Genomic DNA, 25,557 nt, shown 5'->3' on the forward strand with positions numbered 1-25,557 from the left:
ACCCTCACTGGCAGTAGTAGGCTACTAATGAACTATTCTCATCAGCACCACTCAGCACCTTCATGTCCTCACAGCTCCTGAGACATGATGGTTGTGTACTTTGAGTGTGCAATGCACCCTGCAGGATGGACAAGAACCTTACAATTATAAATATTAGTAATAAGAAAATGTTTTTGTTCTTTTCCTTCTCATTTATAATCTTAATGTTAGGGTTAGGAATTCTTCTAACACCATGGTTCACTCTGAATGACTAACCCTGGATCTCACTAAAATTCATTGATCAAGTGCTATGGTAAATATCCACATTTTGGTGCTTGTATGTGTTACAAAATAATGTGCTGCACTGAAAAATATCTGCTCACATTAACTGATTTTGTCATAAAGCCCCACAGTGCCTGTGTAGCTCTACATTTCTCCTTACCGCATGACTGATGTTTTAAAAATCTGAACTGTTACCTTACAATAAAAATCCACATGGAAATGGTGACTGGATTGCCTGCTCAGTGCATGAAGAGAAAATGATTATTAGTCTACATGAGAAAGTAACACACTTGACCATACTCAGATTTACCTGTAGTAGTATTTACTGATGATGTTCTGCAGAAGTTTGGCTGCTCTAAATGCGAAACTGAGTATAAGTAACACAGAGGTATTGTGAATTTGATTGAAGAGTAATTTCATATCAGTCAATTTTTGAAAATTGAGTGAAGTTAGATATAAATTGTAATTCCTTTTCTTATACAGTTTCTCAATGTATATATTCAATTAAACAATCTGACTCTTTCCATCAGTGTATATTTCATTTGCGATGTTGGTGCAAGTAAATCCAGATGTGTACATAAATTCATACTATTAGTACACAATTCTGAAATTCTGAAAGTTTTTATTCAATCAAAATTCACCTAGTAGCAACAAATGGTTATTTATTGCCACCTAGTGGTTGGAATAGATTCACTGAAGCACTGTTGGAAATGGTTTTTCTGATAGGAAGCCTTTGGAGGAGAATAATGTCAAAGGGATTTTGACAGGTTTTGTCACAACTGAAATCTGAAGCCTGAAATCCTGAAGACAATTTTCTCCCAAGAGCTTTCCCCTCTGACCTCTTCTGACATGTACATTCACATGAACTGCTGATTGTTGGGCTGTGGGAATAATCCTTTGGGGTCTTTTGGCAAGTGAGATTTACTCAGATTTTAATTGAAGATGCACTTGGTGCAATTGTAAATTGGAATAGTAACAATGAGAATAAATCTTGTTCTTGTTACTGATAATAAAGATTTTGTTGTACAGGGACAATCTTGCCATAAGGAAAAAACTTGGTGAATTGTCTCCTTCAAGGCAAAATCAATGCTCTGTGTTACACGAAGGACACGGCTGTGAAAACACATAGTGGTCACATGATTTTTGATAACAAAGATGCAGACATCAGGGTTAATTCCTCCTGACATCTCCTCTGACACATCTGTTAAGTTGGAGGAGATGAGACAATCAAAGTTCTGATAATGTAATTGTCAGGGAGGTCGGAGCATCACCTTTGCTTTTTTTTGGTCAGAGATTTCTCCCAAAAAACTAATTTCACTTGCCCTTGGAGACTTGGCTCTGTGCCGCTGAGTTTTCAGGTCTTGACAACAATGTTTTCAACAGCCAGTCTGCGGTGGCCTGCAGCACAGATAGGAAATACTGAACACAGGACCTTTTTAGCATTATGATAACATTGTCAGAGGTAATGATTTCTGTCCGTGTCTTCCTTCTCTGACAGATAGTTATTATGGAAGTCTAAGAGGCTCAGTGATGCATAGGGAAGTTTTAAACGCCTGTATTAGCACCTTTATGAGTAGCAGAGTGAAAGATTCACTTTCCTTCACCCTCAAACGAGATTAATTCTTGCAATTCGCATATCAACCGACAGATGGCAGTAAGGCGAAACAAGAAAAGGAAAAACAAACGATAATCTCGCGATACTTGTGAGCCCACGTCATTCCATGATGGCTGAAGATCCTGGCGGAACACTTTTCAATTTCTCTCTCATTTTTCTTTCTTTCTCTGTACGTCAGCTTGCCATAGAGGCATGGCAGGACTCACAGCCCCGCTAAGCGTTCGCAGATCATTGATGTCGACATGCCCAAGAAAGGGAACCGAAAACGGCTGAAATTTAAGGCTGGGGACGTTTGTTCGGAATCAGGCAGGTTACGTTTACGTTAGCTTACTAGCTAGCTAGCCCGCTCACTGTTAGCACTCCGCTGCACCTGCAATAGTTCGACCCCTCGCTGAATAAGCTTTATTTTACCCACGTGTGTGACATTATATGAGAAGTGGTGCCTTTCTCTGGTTAAAGTGAGCTGTGCTGATGTGTGCTCAAGAAAAAAAACAACCTCAGAAACTCTATTTATTAGAAAATACGCTGTTTCTTCTCCAGTGACGGTTGCTGATTATGCTGATGCCGACCCAGCTGTTGTGAAGTCGGGGAGGGTGAAAAAGGCTGTCGTGAATGCAGTTGCTAAAGAAGGTAAAGCTGTGATAGTGTTCAGTGTGGGGCTGGATCATATGGCCAAAAATTAAACGTTCATGTCAATAAATCTCGATAATGATCTCGATTAATGTCAGGTTACTGTTTATTGTAAGTTTAAAACAGATTTTTGCTCCTTGGGTAATAAAGTAGAGAATGAAAAACACTCGATGAACAGAAAAACATATTGTAGATCTGAAGTCAGATAACATATATATTTATATCAACATGTAGTGAAGCTTTCTTATATTGCTATTCACAAACAATATACTGCTGTTATTATTGTCTTAAAGCCCAGCGCTAGTTCAGTTTCACTTGACCTTGTCTGATAGAGGGGACCCTCGTGCTTTACTTATGATTATGTTGTCTCTATCCAGTGAAATCCCTCTGTGGCCTCGAGGCGTCTCAGGGGGCGGTAGAGGAAGTCCTCTCATCTGCTGTGAGTGTCAACACAGACGCTTTGGACAGCAGTTTAGACCTGGACGCTGAAGAAGATGGAGAACCTGAAACTAAAGTGGCCCACAAGAAGAAAAGCAAGAGAAGAAAAGGTATTATTATTATTTTCTTCATGATGGTCAAATAGATATATTATTTATGACTTGAGATTTCTTGGTTACTGTAGTGTTTGCACTTTGTCTTCTCAGAGAGCAGTGAGAGCAGCGATGGGGGGGAGTATCCAGTGGATATTTGGTTAGTGCTCTCCTCCTATATTCGGCCTGAGGATGTGTGCAGATTTGCGCTAATCTGTAGAAATGCCTGGACAGTCACTTGCACTGCAGCTTTTTGGACCAGGCTGTATAGAAGGTGAGGCGGATTTGCTGATTGATTGTGCAAACTTAATTAGAATTTTTTTAAACCAAAGAATGAATTGAAGGCAATCTTTAATTGATCTCGTTTGAGCCATTCAGTCCAAAGCTAATTTGCTAATTCATTCAAATGCTCATAAAACTGTTTTATGCTGTCCATGGTTTCTTACTCGGTTTTTTAAATGTTACAAAAATGATTTTTTTAAAAATAGTCCAGTGTTAAAAACCATCAAACTGAGGATCTTATCCTTTTTTTGCAGTGTTTACGAGGAGATAAAATATTTTGAATCTGTCCCAATAAATTAGCAGTGATGTAGTGAAGTGATGAAGCAAATTCACATATAATTAACAAGTTTTCTTTCCCTGTCATTTTCAATCTCTCTATCTTAAAGACATTATAGGATTGATGTTGATCTGCCATTTCGTCTCCAGCCTTACTCTATTGATATGATGCACCGTCTACGGGCCCGTGTCATTCGCTCCCTTTTCCATTTGTATGAGCCATTCAGCTTGCGTGTCTCGAAAATTCCTGCCCTGCCAGAATCCACGCCCACCACTTTGATCAACTCAAGGGTAAATGAAAAGATGTGTGACTGTAGTCGTTGTGTTAAGTAAGGAATTCAGAGCTATAGTTTTGTTTTTATTTAATTTCCATTCCCTGATCTGCTTGCATGTTACATGTGATAAGCTCGAGAGGTCTTTGTCTTTTTCATGTGAATGTCGTCATGACTGGAAAGCAAAACTCAATTTTAATTTGGTCTATTTAAAACCAGCTGTGAAACACCAAGACAAAACACTGACCTCCCCGCCTTCACTGTTGAATGCTTAATTTCTGTTGTTGCAGTGTTTACTCTTCTGGGTCAAAAGGGTGTCAGGGACTCGACCAGAGGCATTGTGGGAGTTCAACTTCAAGTTTATAAAGCAGGTAAAGGGCTTCCTCTAAACAAATTACATTTCTTTGAAATATATAATCTCCATAACAAGTTGGTAATGACTTACTGTGACTCCTGTTTTCATGTTTACATTTGTGTATTTCTCTGTTTGCCTCCATCGCAGCGGGGACCCAGTAAAAATGGTTGTGCCAAGTCCTTGTGTTTGCCCAGACAATACGAACATGTCCACACAAACCCAGACACTGACTGCTATGTGCTTCAGGTCACCACACTCAACTTCATCTTCACCCCTGTGGTCATGGGCATGACCCTGACCTTGGTTAGTATTTCTTGGTTGCAAGTGTTGATGGGATTTATGTTGACTGTTAACATTTTAAATAAAAAATACTTGTATAAGACAGTTTTTATTGAAAAAAACATAATGTTTGTATACGCAACCAACCAGAGGGTTAATTTGGATTTTATCATGATAAAATCCCCAACTCTGCTCTTAGTCCTCAGAAACACCACAGGTCTATAATACTAATGATTAACTTTCCACAATGTATGATAATGTACAAACCATTTAATTTAAATTGAATAGCAGTGACTTCAAATCTCAAAATATTCCTCAGATTGTCAGTAGTGTTGGCAAGGTTTTACTAATGAAAGGAAGGTTTGATGTGATAAAGTTGCTTGGGGTTTAGGGGTCTTGAAAGTGATAGAGGAAGGCCAAATATCTTCAAGGAGTTTACTTGCGAGAGCACAACAGCAAGTTGTAGATTAAACTCTAGTTGGGTTAAAAGGAAGTTGTTTTTACATGAGCTGTTGTCATACCGTTTGTAGGATGTTGTAGCAGCCCCATATATCTCAGAATGAATGAAAACTGAAAAAGTATGTTTGTTAAAAATATGCTAATTCATATATATTATGTTTACCAATAGACAGCTTCAGCTTATATCATCTTCACCGCTTGATCATGGACTAATGAGAAGATGAGCTTTTGTACCAAGCATCAGCTCATTATTTCCTCTAATCCACACTTTCCTGTCTCTGTATCTCTCATAGTTCACAATCAACGTCAGCACAGACATGCGGCACCATCGTGTCCGTCTGATGTTCCAGGACTCGCCACTCCACCGTGGGAAGAAGAGGGTTGATCACAGCGGGACCCAGGTGTTGTTGGATCCCGTCCACAGTGTGAGGCTAATGGACTGGTGGCATCCGCAGTACCCCTACATATCCTCCACATAGGAGGAACTGTCTCCTCAGTTCCTGCTGCAGCAGTCCTCTCTTACAAGGACAAGAGTTCCACTGTTAATTTCATCCCTCTCACCAAAAAGAAATATGCTATTGGATGATTCTGCAAAACTCAAATCATGACAAGGTTTTGGCACATTCACATTTCACTTCGTTAGATGTCAAGTCCAACACTGACTGGCCTTAGGTGGAATGCAAATACCACCTTCTTGTGTAAAACAAGTTACATGCCCATTCTCCACTGTGATCTCCACATGCATCTTGTAGTGTTACTAAGTTCTTCCTGCATGGCCATAGGACTTTCACTGCAGAATCATCCAATATGAGCATTATTCCTTGGCCTCTTCTTGTTGTTTATTTATACAAATCTGCCAATGTCCACACAATGACATCAGCAACCCGTCTTCTCTTTCAATACTCCTCAGCTTCAGCAATCCCAAAGTCTTTGTGAAAACATGGAGTTAATAGTGCTGGGTGTTATGGAAAAGAAATGAAGGTCATAGCCAGGAAATCATTGTCTCAATTGTTGTAATATCTGTTAATATATGAAAAACCAGATCAGATTGTTGAGTAAGGCATATTTCAAAGTCATAGTGAAACTGAATCATGGGACTTCTCAGATTGTTTTGGGAGAAATGAAACTTATTTAGCGTAGTATGCATAATTTTTCACAATATTACAGCATTAGTTCATAGATGCATCACACACACCGCAGAGAGGAACACATATTTGGTACTACTAGACCAGTCCACCTTCTCCTTAGCAGACAACACAGTTGTAAGTTGAACCTACATGTGTGACACATTTTGTAGAAGAGTTTCTAAAGCTCATGGATGAACAGGGTGCTACATTTTGTACTAACCTCAATGTTTTATGCTCACTTGAAAGTTACTCTGAAGTATCTTGATTTTTGCATTTATGTGAGTTTCGATAATATTGTCCCAGCATAATTACTCTTTGAAAACCATCTTTTTTTTGATATATTTTATTTTAAAGGCAGCCTTTCTTAGAATTATGTGAATATTAATGACATTGCTATACACTGAAAGGGCCAAAGAGATTTACTTTAGACGTCACCCCCTCACCTACAGATTTTGGCAGTGTTTCTTTTTTGTGTTTCATAGCTTAAATATTCTGATTGTTTCCGACTGATCATGTGAGCCACATCCCTCACTGCCATCCACCCAGGATCAGTCTCAACTCTGAATGGCTCAAAGTTTCAAACTAGTTTGTCTTGTGCATATTGAATGTAAGTAGATTCATACCAATCACATGCTTGATACCAATCAATTGCTATGGAGGGAAAGAGCTACTATTGACATTGTCCATCCATCATTTAAAATTGATTTGTTTTGCACATATACAAACATTAAGTTTCACCTCTAGACAAAAAGTTTGCAAGACGCCATAGGAGAGACAGTTGGTTTTGGTTAGCAGCAGTTGATTATTTGAGTCTAGTTTCCCTGATAAAAAAAAAACATACTGCACTGAAATAAAGTGAAACTGCCCATGAAGAATGCCTCTGCTATTCTGTCTCATATATATTAGTGATTTTTTTGCTTCCCACTAGTGGTGATACTTGGTACTACCTGTGCCTAACTACAGGTGCATCGCAATAAATTAGAACATCAGTGAAAAGTTTGTTTATTTCGATAATTAAACTCATATATAGATTCATTAAACAGTGAAATATTTCAAGTGTTAATTTCTTTTAATTTTGATGATTATGACTTACAGCTAATGAAAACCCCAAATTCAGTGTCTCAGAAAATTAGAATATTGGAGACTCATGTTGTCCAAATCTAATCAGCTGATTAACTCAAAACAACTGCAAAGATTTCCTGAGCCTTTAAAAGGTCTCTAAGGCTGGTTCAGTAGGCTACACAATCATGGGGAAGACTGCTGACTTGACAGTTGTCCAGAAGACAGTCATTGACAACCTTCACAAGGAGGGTAAGCCACAAAAGGTCAGTGCTAAAGAAGCTGGCTGTTCACAGAGTGTTGTATCCAAGCATATTCATAGTAAGTTGAGTTGAAAAAGTGTGGTAGAAAAAGGCGCACAAGCAAAAGGGATAACCGCAGCATTGAGAGGATTGTGAAGCAGCCATTTGGGGGAGACTCACAAGGAGTGGACTGAGGCTGGAGTCAGTGCATCAAGAGCCACCACGCACAGACGTATCCAGGACATGGGCTACAACTATAGCATTCCTCATGTCAAGCCACTCCTGTACCAGAGACAATGTCAGAAGCGTCTTACCTGGGCTAAGGAGAAAAAGAACCGGACTGTTGCTCAGTGGTCCAAAGTCTTTTCAGATGAAAGTAAATTTTGCATTTTATTTGGAAAAGGAGCCCTGACCAAGTATTGAGAGCACATATATATGACATACTTTTCTGTAGGCTGACATTTCTGTATTAAAAATCCTTTGTTTTATTGGTCTTATGGAATATTCAAATTTTCTGATAAATAAAAAATAAAAAAATAAAAATCTACTCTAGTAATGTACATGAATATGCATCTAATTACAGTAAGAGTGAGCATACTTCATAACATCCCACCGCATATTATTGCCTGTACTCTTCAAAACCATGGAGATCAGTTCAATGTAAAATGCAAAAATGTGAATTTGGGAATTTGTTTTGGGAATCAACAACAGCACATGGACTCGCTGAGTAAAAAGGGAGAGAAAGACCTTTGAAATATAGCTCATATAAAATATATACCTGTTGCAGGTCTACTGATCACATTGTACTACACAAATAAATATTTACTAAGTTCATTTCTCAGCAACAGTTCATAATAACAACACTATGTCATTTCCCCAGAGATGGCCAAGAGGGTAATTTTCATCTGTGGTCCCTGACCAATGTATTGCAGATATTTTCATATTGTACATACATAAAACAATATTATTTCAATCGTGCTCTTGTACTTAGGCTTCTGTCCTTATTTGGCTCCTTGAACAACAGTATTTTCTTATTTTGCTTCATCATTGACTGACTTACATGACTGACTTACTGACTTACACTGACATGAGTTTGTCATGCACCAAACTCCAAAGCCAATTCCTTGTTGAGTTGAAAACTTGAGCAACAAATCTCATTCTTACCAAATGGGAAACGCGTAAATAAACCTGAAGCCACAATATATGAAATGACTCAAACAAGTAGCAGACTGGATGAAACAGCAAAAATAAATGTGTCTTCCTTCGGTCCCAGCTCGTCTATTTTGGATAAAGTCGCGTCATCGCCCTGAAATACCCCTGCGTGACGAGCATGTGCGAACACTACATTTCCCAGAAGCCCGTGTGCGCTCTGCCATTGGCGGTAGCACAGGTGACCGCAGACGCTCCGGGCCGTGACAACATCTCGACGGTCAAAACGAAAACAAATTCGTCCCCGAGCCTCCAGCGGCTGCTCTCGCTGTGGCAGCAGCTTGTGGACGTACAGAGCAAACTTTCAAACTGCAGAGTTTGTGTTTCACGTTGAGGTTTCGGACTCTGGTTCGATTCCCTGTGCCCGGCTGGTGCCAGGGGCTGCACGCAGGAGCGGACACGCACTTTTCCTGAACCCGACTCTCGCCTTCGTACTGTCTGACCTTCACAGCGGGTAAGTGATAGTTTACCTCCGACTCTCAAACTCCGCTTCCGCTCCAACACCCGACACCTCTGGAGGAACAGCGAGGATCCAACCGAAGTGTGTGTCGTTCACTTTACAGGCAACAGCTCAGTGATTTCACCATTTAAAATGAGCCGGGGAATAATTCTTATTCGTCCTCAAAGAAAGTGAAGCCATCGCTGTGCTGAACTGTTCAGACACACGTGGTTAAAACCGTTTAGAGATGGTTGATTTAAACATGTCATGGGTGCGTGTTACATGTTCATTGTGTATCCTTCATCTTTACATGCACGCATCACAAATCACAGAGCACCATTTCTTTCTCTTTAAACTTGCTTGTGATAACTTTAGTGTGAATCCATATACAATCATTAGAAAACAACCATAACATACATTTATATATAGATTTTAATTTATATTTTATTGAATGATAGTTTTTATGAATATATTTATTTATATATATTCTTTTTTTTATAAATAAATACAACTGTCTTGGGTGGATGATAATATTTACAGTTTTATTCTTCATGATATATATATAATGTATTGTCTTAGAGTGAAAAAAGTACATTTATTTTTCAATTTTAATTAACTACTATTTGACTTTCCTTTTAACGTGCAATAGCACTTAAAGAACATTTTAAAATTCAGTTACTTATATATATATATATATTCCATGGTTATGTTTAGATTAAATTTTAGCTCAGTTTTATATTATTTTCTACAGTATTGCAGATTCCATGTTTTCTTTACACTAAACAATAATGATTCTAAAATAGAATAACATAAAAGTATGAAAATAACTTGCTCTGTAATTCTGCTGCCTGACTTTTTAGCGAGGACACTGGTGCTACTTTAGGACCAGCTGAGTTGGACCATAATGCACCACTTTCATGTCTCTGCCTAGAGCTGCCCTCCTCTTGCCATTTATAAGCTGTAGCTGAACCGGTATCAGTAACAACACCTCAGCCCCGGGGGCATGCTGCTATGTATAAGCTGTGCCTGTAAACTGTTCAGATTGTAATACTCGGCTGCTTGTTCAAGCGCTTTCCTTGACGGTGCTGCGTAGTGCCAACACAAAAATAATGACGACACTTTGCACCATTTATTCCCCCCTCTCTCTGCAGAGCTGGTGTATTTATATACATATACATTATATTTAGTATGTGTTCATGTTGAGTGGAGGGTGTATTTTTTTATATATATATATACATATACATATATATATATATATATATATATATATATATATATATACATATACATATATATATATATATATATATATATATAGGCTTAAGATGTACTTTTAGAAGCAGGCATACGTTGTACTGTGGTCAAAGTATTTGACTGCAAGATAAAGTGAGATTTTTGTATCCATCTACAAATCAGACATTTTGGCCTTTCTAGGTTTTTTTCTTGATTGTCGTATATTTCAAGATTTACAGTTTTATCAGAGAGGTGCTGATGAAGATGATGGCAGTAACCATCAAAACACAACTTTGTGGCATGAACCTTTTAGCTCCTGTGCTCATAAAGGTCTAACTTAACCCCCTCAACAGCCAGTCTGCTTGAAGGCCTCTTGGCTGACCTACAGAGTATGTATGCCACCTTACATCACACATCTTTGACATAAGACCCCATCCCCTGACCCCTCTGCCTGGTCCCTGTGATCCACTACATCATTCTCTGACGAACACAATGAGCCTCAAAGGTCGGAGCAGAGAGGTTTTGATAGGTCTGACAGTTTGTAGCTGAAGTACAAGCTTCGTGTTCCATTCATATCTTGTTTATTTGTATTGTATTCTTAATGAATTTCAAAGAAATGTCCCTTTAGACCAGGGGTCTCAAACTCAATTTACCTGGGGGACGCTGGAGGTAGAGTCTGGGTGAGGCTGGGCCGCATCAAGTACTCCACAAAAAAGGGTTTCAGGTATTCCAAAACGTACAACTTATCTTCTCAATCTTTATGATGAACAGTTCTTCAACATGAACGGTGAACATGAACGGTTTCAATCAAGTGACTAATGCTGCTAATTCGCTTTGGCTAACATGACAACAAATGCCACCGGAAGCTGTCAGGGCAAGCACGGCACTAAACTTTGATGTCAAGTAGGGGGCCACAAAATATCGTCCAGTGGGCCACAATTGGCCCGCGGGCCGTGAGTTTGAGACCCCTGCTTTAGACCTTAACATTAGCACTAATCTGGTGATGACAGTGATGTGCTAGGAAGCAAGTGGTGACAAACTTAGGTGAGTTACGAGAAATTGAAAATCCTTAGTGATCCTAATAAATTATAAACATATGATCATTAATGACAGATCATGGGTGGTGGATTTTGAGGAACTGCAGCCATGGGGAACAACAACAAAATGATACTGAAACTAAAATCTTGTGACTGGATAGGAAGTCATGTTTTTGTAGATATGTTTTAAACACATACTGTGAATAGTATTTGAGTGCATTGGAATCATTATGTAACACAGAGAATCAGGCCTGTGTTAAGGCCTTGCTGCAAGTGATTTATCCAAATACAGTAGTGTTGATGCAGAGTTTTAACATGTGACTTAGTTAATCGACAGTTGTCATCACTGAGTTACCATTCAACTGTCAAGACACATAACATCTTGTCCGCTGTCTCTACGTCATTTTTGTGAATCCATGAATAAAAATATTTCCGTGGTGTAAACAGATCATACAAATAGATCTTCAGCAGCACTGGTGCAAATGTCACAATAATGCGGTGCTAACACATGTCAATGTCAATTATAGAAGATGACTTTAAATGTATTTGCTGCCTGTTACATTACTTATTATCAAATAGTATAACATTTATTGATAAGACTAGATGTGGACATATTAACCAGGTGTGTAGTGCTGCAGGCGCCCCACAGGACTGAGTCCTCCTGCAGGAGCCATGGTTAGGTTTCTGACCCATCCCTTCCTGCGTGTCTACCCCATTCTCTCTCCCCATTTCTCACGTACTGCCATTTCAGCAAAGGCGACACATCAGAAAAAATGTCTCTAAAAGAAAAAAAGCATAATAATAACTAGGTGTATGAGTGTAGTTGTTTAGACTTTTACTTGCACTGCACTGCCTTTCTGTGTCTTTGCCAGAACATGTGCTAAATTGCAATAGAGAATGGGACAGATGCACATGCACAAGTCAGTGGGGTAACAGAGTGCACTCAGTTTCAAAGATCAGGGGTCAGTAAACACACTGAGCTGTGAGGTCACTGTCAGTAAGGTCAAAGGTCACTAACCAGTATTTGGAGCAACATCGACGCCTGACAGAGTAGTTGCGCTCCCTCCCCAACAGCACAGCTACAACCTGCTTGGATGGCCGACAAAGGAAAACAGAGTTTAGTTTCAAGCACTAATACCTCGCAGGAGAGGTGAGCGCTTTCGACTGTTTTAATTAAGATCCTAATAAAGCTTAACAATGACCGCCCACTTTTAGAGCTACACTTCTTTCTGATGTAAATGTCCCATTCAATTTCTCTGTTGACATTTCAGAAAATATTTAGACCAGCTACAAGATAAATTGCAACCAGAAAAAATGAATTTGGAGCAAGAAAATAATGGAAAGTAGAAAAAGGTTGATGCTACAAGACTGTTAACATAAATATTTTAAGAATGAAGGAACTACACATCCCATAAACCATTGCGATTGATTTTTAATAACTTCCAGAGTGCTTCTTTTTAAATTTAACCTTGTTGAGGTGATTTTCATGGACTTTTTGTGTTAAACATTTCCATAGAAACAGCAAGGATTGTGGGTAGTGTAGTACCTCTCTGATATTGTGGGTAAACACAGTTGACATCATACAAACTTTTGTCAATACAGGAGCATAACATAGTTTCATAATTGTAGCTTCTGGCAGGTCTACATCAGATGGTTACTATATTATTGCTGATAATCAAAATCTCTATTCAGAACCACTCTGTTGTATTACCTTCATACTGCCTGTATCAGAGCAGTTCTCTCCCCTCGTTTGTGTTCATGAGTGTGTGTTTGTTTTTGAATGTGTGACACTTTACCTTCTGATCACCATGTCACCTAGGTCCACACATTAGCTCAGGCATTGTGTCCTGTGTGCTGTGTATATGGAAAAGTGTGTGTGTGGGTTATATTTTCAGGCTCATTGGGCTCATGTCCGCTAGTAAGTATTTGCAATAAGGTTAATTTTGCTCAGGTAAACAGAGTCAGCCATACACACACAGACATACATACACACACACACACACACACACACACACACACACACACACACACACACTGATACAGGCATACTGGCAAAGGCTCAATGGATGTAATCTAGTGTGAAAGAGCATTTGGTGTGTGTAAACACAGCTTCTTCAATTTGCCATATGGACAGATCTCCCATGACCTCGACAGTGTTGTGACTAGATCAGGAAAAGGTGTATGAGGAACTGTTTCAGTGGTGTCCCAAATATGCAAAAGAAAAACAAAATACAAGTTTGTCTCTTGACAGTTGGACTTTTTCGAGAAATCCACAGAAATTACAGCAAGGCATGTGCTCTGTGACACATGACCCATGATCTATCAGAGGTGAGTGTGGGTGGTACATTACGGGGCATGTGCTGAATGTGTGACTCCACTTCCTCATCTCATCTCCACTGTTTCATATCCTCTTTTGACTGACAGATGGTAGAGATGGTCTAACACAGTCTCTCTTTTCTCCGTACGAACATCTGCATCTGTGAAGTAAACACTGCAGCTGCCCTGTTGTGTATGTTAGGACAGTTTGCTTGTTAGTCTAAACTGCAGGGGGTCATCATCAGTATCATCTGGTTGTATCGCTCTCAGATTCTCAATAAATGTCATGGAGTTACACGTTTAAACCTTCAACATACAAGGGGCTCTAAAATAAAACAAGTACCATAATGACTTTCTCTCCTGGAAACCCTCAGTTAATACATCCATTCCAACTCATGTCATCTCAGGTATATACACTCTACAAAGGGATTGTATCACCTAGTCCTAAAGCGGAACTTATCTCCTATAGATGTTGTCAGTCATCTATCTAGCTATGCCTTTTAGAAATATTGGGACCAGCTGTTTCTGAAAACCAAATTAAATACATGATTAAAATCCCTGTTACTGGTTTTAGTGTGGAAACATTAATCTTCACCTTGTCAGCCTTTCATAAAATGGTTAGAAAACACATGTTAGCGTGGCTCATTTATTTCTTGATGAGCCCACTCAAGCTATAGAGTCCCAGCATATAGATGACGGGTACTCGGCAGTCCAGGTACTTCTTTTCAAATGTTAAAAGTCTGCTGAGACTTGGGTTATTGCTGTGGTTGGCGAGAGGAGTTTCAATTTTACTGAGAGAAAATATTATGGCTGAATCTCTTTATGATATGGGCAATGAAGTATTTTACTTCAAGCTGTCCTTACTTATTTGAACCCCAAATGACTAATTCCTAAAAATACCATTCGTTTACACACCCACATTTAGAAACATTGGGCCCAGGTTGAAAAATATCGGAAATCCCCTTTAACTTTTGCATTTTGAAAATCAGCATCAATGTGTGCACACTGATTTACTATGTGACTGATGCGAAAGTCTCAAAATGGCCTTGAATAATAATAAACATCATTATATTCAATCTGTGTGATATCACTGCACAGCTAAAAAGCTAATATAATTTTAATCTGCTGAAAACCTCGGCAGTTAATTAAAAGTTGAATTGATAATTTCACATCTCCTTTGTTAGCATTAGTCAGACTGAGAAAAATATTTAGTGATACACTCACTGTATAAGGTTGTGTCTGTTCGTCTGTATAGAGACACAGCATTCCTTTGTCTGAACAGTTTAATCAAAAACTGTCCCCATATTTGGTCAGAGGACAAGCAATGGATGCTGATCTGGAGCGTGCGCTCACACACACACACACACACACACACACACACACACACACACACACACACACACACACACACAGGAATCTTCAGTTGTCACTACAGCTTTCTAAAGGGACCAACTACCCACCGAGAGAGAAAGAGAGACAGGAAGTTCTTTTTTCGGCTGATTTAATTGATTATCACCGTCATGGCCCCGACCTGAACTCTCCCTGTGCTTTTCATTGTTCCTGTCCTCTCTTACCTCATCCTCTCTCCCTCTGTAGTTCTCTTATCTTCTCAAGTCTGAAGAGGTCGAAGGCAGCCACATTCTTCATACTTAGTGGTAATTTAGTTTTCAACTTGTCTACACAATGAGAATGAAAGTTGGAGACAAAGTGAGAGAACAGGATAATGGGAGGGAGAGGGGAATGGAAAGTTTTTTAAAGGATCAGGTTTTGGTGTGTGACTGCTGTGGTGAAATTCATTTTGTGTGTGTGTGCACGCATGTGCCTTATCTCCCAACTCATCTCCCAAATGCCTTTCATTCCATCTCTCCGTACATGGTGACTCTCACCCATGCAAAATGAAAATGCTGTGTGGCTGGTTGGCTGATTACCTCACTCTGTGTCACACACACAAGCACACTTACAGCACACTGCTTTTGTTTGCTCAGTATTATTAACAGATTATTTATATGCTCTAGATCAATATGTTTTTTATTAATTGTTTATCAATTATCATTTATTTGTGCAAAGTTAAGGAGGAACAATATGAATTGTAATCTATTTCTTTTATTTTGTTAATGTTATCAGAGATGATATACATCATGAAACCACAGTAGGATGCAACCTCTGCTGGACCCACTGGTAAATCACTGTTTATAGCCCAGGATTGTTTGAATTAAAAAAACTTTACTTCAACAAATACAATACATAACAAACATTCAAGGCTTATGTAGAGTATAGTGTGATGCACAGGATATTTGTTTAAAAAATGGCATCTTTGATTATTCACTTCAATCGTTGCATCATGTACATGAAGCTTCAGATATATATATATATATATATATATATACAAGAAACTTAATTTGAAATCCATGTTGCAATGGTTGAATAGCAGGCGTCTGCAGCCTTATCAATAACTTGTTGGAATATTGTCAGCACCGTTTGAGAGATAGCTTAGGGATAACAGCAGGGTCAAACTTCACACCAACACATCAACACATTTGTTTGACACTTGGAGTTACAATGATGGTCTATTTATGTAGTATTTATTTGCAGCCTTCTTGCCACCATGGTGATGGAGGGAGTAAACGACAGAGAGCATCTTGAGTGGTGTGTGTGTGTGTGTGTGCATGTGTGTTTGGGTCCAGCCTCCTCCATAGGCCATTGTCAATAGAGCACAAGTCTGTCTTGGTCAATGATTTCCCCTCCTACATATACGCCTTATGATTGGCCAGACTCGACAGGAACGCAGCTATTCTGACCAATAAGCTGAGGGCCTGGAGGGGTCCTGCCCTTGGACCAAAATAACCCAGTAAATACACTGCAGGCACTATGAGAAGTAGAGCTGGCCCACTGGTGAATGCTTTGTGTACAAACAAGGGATGCTTGTCAGCCGGGTACTGCTGATCCCTGCCGGCCACTGTTCTCCTCTGTAGTGATAAGCACAACTCACTGAGAGGCACGTCGATACTAATGTTTGTGTTTGTGTGTTCACGGATACAGGATGGAGTGGTTACAAACAGGGATGAGTCAGTTTATTAGCACAGCAGTACTCCACTTCCCCGTACTTAACACACCTCACAGCACAGATTATCCATTGCACACGTTGCCGTACATAATGGACAAATATGTGTGTGGCCCACACAATATGTTTGTGTGGAAGTGTGAGGCAGATGCAGATTGATTTGCTCATTGACTTTTAATCTGGTCACTCTGTTTTCTAGTTTAATGAGTCAGCCTTACAGTAAAGTCTCACAAGGAGGAATGACATCAGTTTTTAGGCTCATAAACAGTCAACATCAGAGCTGTGTCAACTACTCAGGAGGCATGACAGACAATAGGCAAATATTGCTGATTACTTACTTTAAACTTGAAAACGGTGCTGTCCTCTGAAACCTGTATCATATTGATTTTAGAAAATACACATCCTCCTTACTGTAATGTCCATACTACTTCTGTAATGCTACTACCGTTTCTTGTACACAAACCTAACAGCACCATGTCAGTAGAAGTCTTGTTGTAATCTGAACTCAGTGAAATACACAGTAACACTTGAAATAATAGGGAAAGTTACAAAACATCGGTCTTTAGAGTCTCTCTCTTGTGTAATTACAATGCCACAATTGTGAAATATATCTACATCCATATGTGTCACTTCTTAGATGTCTGCTGTAATTTGTATCTAAATTCCTACACCCAACAATACAGTGAATTTGACTGTCAATAAATTATTATTTTTACAAGGCTTAAGTTTATTATAACTAACACTGGATGGACACATATGATATGCTATGTGTTATTTACCTTTTGTCATGCAAGCTGTGAGATTTGTGTGTGCGAGTAAATATGCTGATTCACTGCCCCATGGTCCAGAAAAACACTGACAAAATGAGGAATTGCCTCCAGGGTTTAAGTGTGTTCATGCACACACATTTGCAGTTGTTGCTGAATGCTGTGCAAACTGCTTTAAGACGGAGGCTGGACTAAAGGTGGAGCTCCACATTAGCCAGAAGGAGAAGGAGAGGAGTTTGGACACAGGGCTCTCCTTGTTGTTGGCCCAGACTACGGCATTCAGGCTAATTTAAGGGAAGAGGAGGAGGCGGAGGAGGAGGAATAGGAAGCTGAGCTGGTAGTTTTACTGAGGGAGGAAGGTGACTAATCGTGAATGTCACTCAGTGTACTGTAACTCAGGCTGGTGGAAGGAGGAGGGGCTGGACAACCACTGAACCGGTATATGTATGCAGTAGTTGGTCCAGCCCAGCCAGTAAACGGCTGTCTGTCTCTGTCAGAGAGAGTGTGCATCAACACATGGAGGAGCAGTAATCTCTCGGATACACTATGATGTCTTTGGGATAGTTGGAGAGTTGTTGGTAAGAAGAAGTTCATACATGCTGTGTGTAAGTATCAGTGTTTCACACTGCCTGGCTGTTGGACACTTGTCAGTCTGAGTTTCATACCTGCTGATTCACCACTCAACTAGACACAAAACTGAAAATGTCTGATTGATTCATTTATACTTTTGAAAAACATTTGAATAACAGAACTCGGATATATCCATGACTGCATTGTTTAGTGATGTGTGATTGGTTATATGCAGCAAAGTGGAGGCACAGAGATAGTACTGATTGTGTAGCAGTGTGTGAAAGCAATGACATGAAATAAATACAATTTGTTTATAAGCCAAAAGGAAACAAAAACAGCCATGGTAAAAATTATTTTACATTTAACAACATTTTAGTTGTTTAGTCAGTAAAGAAACAAGCAATGGTTTACGCCTAAAGCATGTTTCAGTCCCAGGGACTGTGGTATGACAAACAGCTTTTGTTCTTTCCCTGGGTTGCCTGCAGAGGAAGTTGCTTCACTCCTGAAAAGGGAGTTGTGAAAATCGATGGAAGGAAAGAGGAAGTGATGCATTGTGGTTATTATTGATGATGCTGGTCTATTGTCTTTCCTGTATATCTCATTGTGTTGAGATCATCATGTCTTCCTTGTGAGCTGTAAAGCAGTGACCTGAGGAAAGCAGGGCTGAGTTGGCAGATTCACTCTGACCAAGGGTCTTTCTTGGTCAGCTATAATTAGACTGTGTTTAGAAGGTGACAGGCATTGTGATTCATGCACTATGTTGATGAGTTGTGGTGATTCATTCAGACGACCTTCATGAAGCTTGGTTACTGAGCAGAAACGCTTTCTGGGGCCAATTTATTACCAATGGCAGTTTTGTGTCCACTTTTTACAGCAGTTTTCTGCATCAAAACTTTAACCGACAACCCTGATAAAATCTATAACAAAAGTAATTTATTTAATATAGCACCTTTCAAGAAGCAAATCACAGTGTGCTTCACAAAAGTACAGTAAAAATTTAACAATATAAAAAACAAAAAAGCATTTCCCACATAAAAAAGAAAGAGGATGCAGTTTTTTGACTATTTTACTTGTGTGCACAACTCAATTAATAAAAAGCAAAAAAAGCTGCAATAGTTTACTGTTTGAGTTAAACAACTGAAAAATGTGTCATAAATATGATAGAGTTAGTGAGATAAACCTCGAAACATTCGAAAACCTCCTCTCTCAGTGCATCTAACATGGCCTGTTGCTTCCCTTTCTTCTGCCTTGGAAATTCATCTCTTCTCACTGTTCTTCAGTGTGTGTCACACACCTGCTGCTTCCTCCTCTTGAACACTTGCTTTTCCACTGCAACCACAGTCGCACGTGGTTTATGTTAGACTCATTTGTCACTTTTTGCAGTTTTACATTTTGTGACCAATCATATTTTTCCCTTGTGTCTGTCTTTGTTGTTCTTTGTCTTTGTTTCTTTCTTCTACCAAGCTTCTTCACCCATCTCTGCTCCGTGACCTCTACATGCAGATTACCATCCACTGTCTCCAGAGGCCAGACATGTAGTCAGCAGCGTAAAGCAGAGCACATTCGTCTTTGTGAACCCTTTTCCTCTCAAACAGGTAATTCTACATGTTTGTGCATCCATCAATCTGCCTTAATATGCTGTTGTAGAAACCTACATAGAAATAGAAAATTATTTCTAGGTTCCTAAAGTGACCTCATCCAATCCAGTGTATATAACCCCCTGTATTTTCAAATTCCCTGGTGTCTGTTGTAATTAGCACAGATATGAGGTGGTAACAGAAAGGGCTTTATATCTAAAGCAGAAATTGACCCAATAGAAATCCAGTCCCAGGTGAAACTGATCTGACTGTCCGTTAGTCTGTCTGCATATGTGAGGAGAAGGGTGCAGTTCACTAAGGGACACTGCTGTGTGTGTGTGTGTGTGTGTGTGTGTGTGTGTGTGTGTGTGTGTGTGTGTGTGTGTGTGTGTGTGTGTGTGTGTGTGTGTATACTTGCAATGCCAGCCCTAACACACAATCCCACTAACTTTCCTCGTTGAGTGTTTGTGGCGGTGGTTTAGCAATATTGATATTTCAGGTCTGTTTACATGCTCTGCAAGAGTCTACTCAATAGCCAACAAACACTGTAGAGCAGTAATACACATGCAAACGTACTTTTTGTGTGCATAGATCATCTCTACCCTCACCAACCCACAAACACACATGCACAGAAACAAAAAAACTGTCCATTGCTCAGGGGATCTGGGTGTTCCTGAAAAGGAGAACTGAGAGCAGGCTGGGTTATTTTAGTCATTAGAGTAGACAGACAGATATCTTAATGCGGAAAGAGTGTGAATGCTTCTGTGCAGTGATGGAAAGGCTGCTGAAGTGCACAGTTCAATGTCACATTTAGAAACTTTCTGATATCAGCAGGTAGTAAATTGTCTCCCAGTGTTATAGCTGTAGTATGTGTGTTTGTGTGTATGTGTGCAAGAGCATGTATACATATTAATGTATTGGTCAAAAAGGCCTGGGCACTGTTGCCATGGCGCCACGCTGCCCCCAAGTGTGTGTTTGTGTCTCACTTGTATGTTCATGTAGAACATTGTCACATCCTGCACACCATCTTTAATGTACAGTTTTTTAGAGTATATTTTGCAAACCTCTGTGGATTGTGTGCATTTTGTTGGCAGTAGGTTTGTGACTAATCTGTGGCACAATCCAGAGTTGACCTCTGGCCTGGGCTTCCTCCGCTCTGCGTACTCCTACTGACCGTCAGTATTTGAAGTGAGGGAGCTGTGACATCACAGCGTTGGACACACAATGGCAGCTGTGTGCTCTCACTGCGTCACAGATGCCCGCTTACCCCAGTGGATGCTAGGATGGCCCATGTGGGAGATCATGCTGCCTGGTAGCAGTGTGTCACTATATGATATGAGGAAGTGATATCCTACCAGTTTGAATGCATGTGATGTAGTGTATATATATATATATGCATATATATTATGTGTCATGGCTTTAGTCACTGCTAGAGGCTATATGATACGTGTTATGTAAACATTGTAGCCACCACATGAAGTGTCATAATGAGCAGAGTTGGGGATTCAAGCATTTGAAATTAAATTTGGCCATTAAATTAAATATAATCTTTATTTGAAAATACACTTTACCTAAAATGATGAATTAGGAATGTCTTTGTCCATACATAAAGCTGGACTTTAACAATGCCACATTAAGTGGAAATGTGCAGTAGAGTGGCACATTTCCACTTGATGTGGCATTGTTAAAGTCTATTTGAAACTCTATCTACAACCTGATATATTGTCCTAAACACTATGTGTCAGGGAGTGTTGTGAAGTGTTATAATGTGAGTCTGTGTAGTATGTTAACATTAGAGCCTGACTGACTGAATAACTGGGCGCTGAGGCAGATAACAAAATTCGGATACCAGATATTGGCATTGATCCGTAAAACTATATTATCAAACCCTTATGACAAAGAAAAGTAATTGAGGCCTGATATTTTACAGTTTAATTATAAAATATAAACTGTTGTAAATAAAAAGAAAACACAAATGCAACTAAAAATATATAGAACTTAAATTAAGAAAATAATGTATTTATTTTTCTTTATCTTTATTTGATTCTTTATTATTTCTTAATTTCTTTGTGTAAAATATCAACATCCAATTTTAATTAATTTTTTATGTCAGTAAATATGAACGTTGATACCGATATATCAGTGAAAGGCTCATATTGACCGAAATCGTTAATATCAGTAAATCATTTTGGCTCTCATTCGGGTTCTTAATGATCACATTAAATCCATCTAAACTCTTGGTCAATTGATACATTGATCTCTGGCTCTAATTACTATAGAAATGTGTTGTTCAGCATTTTTAAAGTAGCATTGTATACGTTTTATGGTCTTGAATTCAGCATGTAAAGCTACAAGAATTGCTCAGACCTGCACAGTTGAACTTTATTTAGCCAAAATACATTCTCTCAACGAACTTTACAGTCTGCAGCCTACAGGTCTATCCTTAGACCCTTGAAGCACAGAGCACACGTCCTTCTTTAGCTGGCATTCCTACCTTACCAACTGAGTTTGCAGATATAATCACCCCATTTGTTAGAATCTATGAATACACTGCAGCATTCCATGTACAGTATGTGTGTGAGCATTAAGCTCCTCCATGTTAGCAGTGGCTACAGAGGTTGCTCCACCAGCTTCAGTAGTTCTGACTGTCAGAAACACTGTTGTGTCTCAGCCTTTCCTTGAGGCCACATTTGAATTGTGTTGTGTTTCAATGTGTATCTCTGCATGGGTGTGTGTTTTTCATGTGGGCCATCCAATGGGCACAAAGCGGGCAGTGTGTGCCCCCTCGGCTGCTGAAATGTACACTTTGGACAACAGGCGGCTTCAGTCCTTCTCAATAGGAGCTGCCCTTCTTATTGTACCTCAAACACAATGAGCTTTTCTCTCTCTCTGTCTGTCTGTGTCGTTCTCTCTTTATGACCATATACAGACAGTGTTTCTGATGAGAGACTGGAGGAATCTGATTCTGACTGATGTCTCTGTCACTGATTTGCTGTCTCTCATCTCACAACAAATCAGCGGAGACATTAGAATAGAGTAGAAACTGTATACAAAGACGGACGTCGCGTCTCCGCTTCCTCCCGGTGGACAATAATGAATCTAAAATATTCTGGATACGGCACTGTCATCTTTCACTTTTGACATTATTTGGATTCAGAGTCTGCACAGTAGCCATCGTGGTGTGGAGCCCTGGAATTGAGGTCCTGACGATACACATGCCCGACCAATCGCGAGTCAGTCTCAGCTGTCAATCTTACCTTTCACCCCGTTTTTTATAGCATCAAATAACTAATTAAAATGAAACTTACTCGACACATGAGCACTTGAACATACATCAGTGTGATAGGAACTACCTAAAATGACAGAGACCGAACACTTTTTTTAGTTTGGCTAATATCCCATCCGCTAACAGATGGGATTTGTGATCAAGATGGTTTGACTTCGCTTTTGGGTAAGAAGTCATGTAGTCCATCTTTGAGTGGTTGAAACGGGCTCACCCATTGTGGGTCCAGATAAGCTTAGTCATGCAGGGTGTGAACACACAAGTCATTGCAGAAGAGGAACTGGGAGTCCTGGAGTTCCCAGTGTGTGTGTGTGTGTGTGTGTGTGTGTGTGTGTGTGTGTGTGTGTGTGTGTGTGTGTGTGTGTGTGTGTGTGTGTGTGTGTGTGTGTGTGTGTGTGTGTGTGTGTGTGTGTGTGTGTGTGTGTGTGTGTGTGTTGTATACATAACATTGTATACGTGAGAGAAAAGAGGAGGTGGTTTATGGGGAGATGGGGTGTCCCCATGGTTTTCTGCTCATATGATCATGCAAGAACAACAAGACCACATGACTCCCTCATGACCTCTCCACCATCGAGGAAATCTTCCTCAATTTGACACTTTTTGGAGGAACAGAATTGGGGGCGTGATTGTTATATCCTTCGACCCACTTCCCTATTTTGACCACAAGGGTAGATGACACCATTTACCAGAATATGCAGATTTTAGCCTGTTTTGGGTTAACCCTAAGCCATGTTGAGTTGTGTGGCCATTTAGAACTAAAGTACATTCTGTATAACAAAACAATAATATTCACTTGGTTTTTTTAAAGGTGAAACCCCATCAAGGACTCATTTCACATTTGGCACAAACATTCACTTGGACTTGAAGATTAACTCTCTTGATTTTGGTAGCCAAGGGTCAAAGGTCATGGTCATGGTGGCCTTACAAAGTATGTTTATGTTTATCTTGAACGTGATGTCTTAAGATCCACTTGAGGGAATGCCTTCACATTTGGTACAAACTCTCACTTGAATACAAATATGAACTGATTAGATTTTAGTGCCTGGGGGTCAAAGGTCAAGGTCACAATGAACTCATGTTACTGTGTTTCAGTTGTCAAAGGTAACGACTACAGTGACCTTTAAATGGAAATAAAGTATGTAGAAGTATGTCCACAGAAACTGCACTGGTTGGCGAAGGCATACAACCACAGTGTGGTAATTCTAGTTATTGTTAAGATGTTTACCATATTATCTTCTCTTAGAATTTAGTTTTTTTATTTGTGTTTACTTACATTGATATTACCAGCAGATACATGAGTGGTAATTTGTGTGTCGTTTTTCCTTATGTTATGGGAGTAGCATAGATGACTATATTATTTATTGTACTGTGCTGTCTTGTGTTGCATAGTGAATCCAGCTCTCCTAGTGGCGCATAAAGATAAATGTTTCATCCATACCTGTTAGTGGCACCAGTAGAAAAGGCCGAAGTCTCTGAGCTGACAGGTGGAAGCGGTCAGCCTTTGATTTATATGTCTTATAAACTTCTGTGTTTACAAGCTATAAAAAAGAAAGAAAGTCAGCACAGGAGTTCCTTCTTGACCTGTACAGCAGCTGGGAGCATTGACTGCCATAATCCATTAACACATTAATTGAGGTATTTGTTTTTTCTTGACTCTCAGGGAATGTAATGGTGAGCTAATAATAAGCTGGTATGCAATTCATGGCATAACGAACACTTAAAAAGTTTTATGATATGGGTTTCAAATCTTTTGACCAAACCTACTCCTGGTTTCACTTTGTTCTTTTGCTCCCTTAGTTCTTCACTCACTATTTCTCCCCCCTTTTCTCCTCCTTAACAGCTTCGTCTACCTCTCGGGCTGGACTGCGGTGCACTGACGCCGGCTCGCCCTCCCCTGCCCCCTCGCCCCCCAGCAATGGCCTCACGCATCGGGCTGCGTATGCAGGTACAACACAACTGCCTTTCATCATCTCATATACATGCAGGCCTTTTATTAGCTCAATAGCTTTATGAGCTATTTAAAGACTCTGTAGTGTTTGCTGTCTTGTTTCTGAGAAGCTAGTGGAGAGGAAGGTATTCTAGTCAGTATTCATGTGCCATTTGTTTTAAGGGCATCTACACCATGCAAAAAAAATGTTTCACTGGTACATTTGGCCATGCTATTTGAGTGTAGACTGTATATAAAGATGGACTACATGACAGCTCCCCAAATATTAAGCCAAATCATTTCGATCACCCCCTGGTGTTGACTGCATTATAGATTATAAATACCACCTCCTCAACGTTAGTAAATTGGAAATGAACCAAACTAAAAAGTCAAAGTTAAATACATTTTTCCGTGTGTGTGTGTGTGTGTGTTTGTGTTTGTGTGTGTGTTTGTGTTTGTGTTTGTGTGTGTGTGTGTGTGTGTGTGTGTGTGTGTGTGTGTGTGTGTGTGTGTGTGTGTGTGTGTGTGTGTGTGTGTGTGTCCAGCTGATGCGAGACCAGCTGCAGCAAGAGGAGCAGCGGGAACGGGAGCAGCGGCAGCAGAATGCAGTCTTGCAGCCTTACATGCGTCATCGCATGGCCGGGCCGCCTGCACCCACCCCGGCCATCAGCACCCCACAGCATTACCAAAGCATGCAGGTCCCTGTGGAGGTTCTCAAGGTCAGTAGAGTTACAGCAGATGGTTTTCAGTA

The 25,557-nt window shown here is 39.8% G+C and overlaps 2 protein-coding genes across 14 annotated transcripts in view; both read left to right on the top strand.

Annotated features, from left to right (window-relative positions):
• Positions 1 to 1,957: 1,957 nt before the first annotated feature.
• Positions 1,958 to 6,958, top strand: tmem183a (transmembrane protein 183A). The gene is made up of 8 exons (XM_020087111.2): positions 1,958 to 2,182; positions 2,417 to 2,506; positions 2,884 to 3,054; positions 3,151 to 3,310; positions 3,705 to 3,885; positions 4,157 to 4,237; positions 4,369 to 4,524; positions 5,253 to 6,958. The coding sequence occupies exons 1-8, from the start codon at positions 2,119 to 2,121 to the stop codon at positions 5,436 to 5,438; spliced, it is 1,089 nt and encodes a 362-aa protein (XP_019942670.2). The 5' UTR covers positions 1,958 to 2,118; the 3' UTR covers positions 5,439 to 6,958.
• A 1,765-nt stretch (positions 6,959 to 8,723) lies between these two features.
• The window catches only part of tfeb (transcription factor EB), a 28,447-nt gene continuing 11,613 nt past the window's right edge, over positions 8,724 to 25,557 (top strand). For 2 of the 13 annotated variants that reach the window (XM_020086915.2, XM_069537774.1), the window contains exons 1-4: positions 17,667 to 18,027; positions 19,484 to 19,614; positions 24,720 to 24,824; positions 25,352 to 25,525. In XM_020086915.2, the coding sequence (XP_019942474.1) occupies positions 24,795 to 24,824; positions 25,352 to 25,525 (204 nt within the window). In that variant the 5' untranslated portion in view covers positions 17,667 to 18,027; positions 19,484 to 19,614; positions 24,720 to 24,794. Of the gene's footprint in view, positions 9,051 to 15,217; positions 15,277 to 17,597; positions 18,055 to 19,483; positions 19,615 to 24,719; positions 24,825 to 25,351; positions 25,526 to 25,557 lie in introns of those variants that run through there. The other 11 variants (XM_020086916.2, XM_069537771.1, XM_069537757.1 and 8 more) reach the window with 10 other exon arrangements.

This window comes from Paralichthys olivaceus, chromosome 2, assembly GCF_024713975.1.
Source record: "Paralichthys olivaceus isolate ysfri-2021 chromosome 2, ASM2471397v2, whole genome shotgun sequence".
NCBI lineage: Eukaryota > Metazoa > Chordata > Actinopteri > Pleuronectiformes > Paralichthyidae > Paralichthys > Paralichthys olivaceus.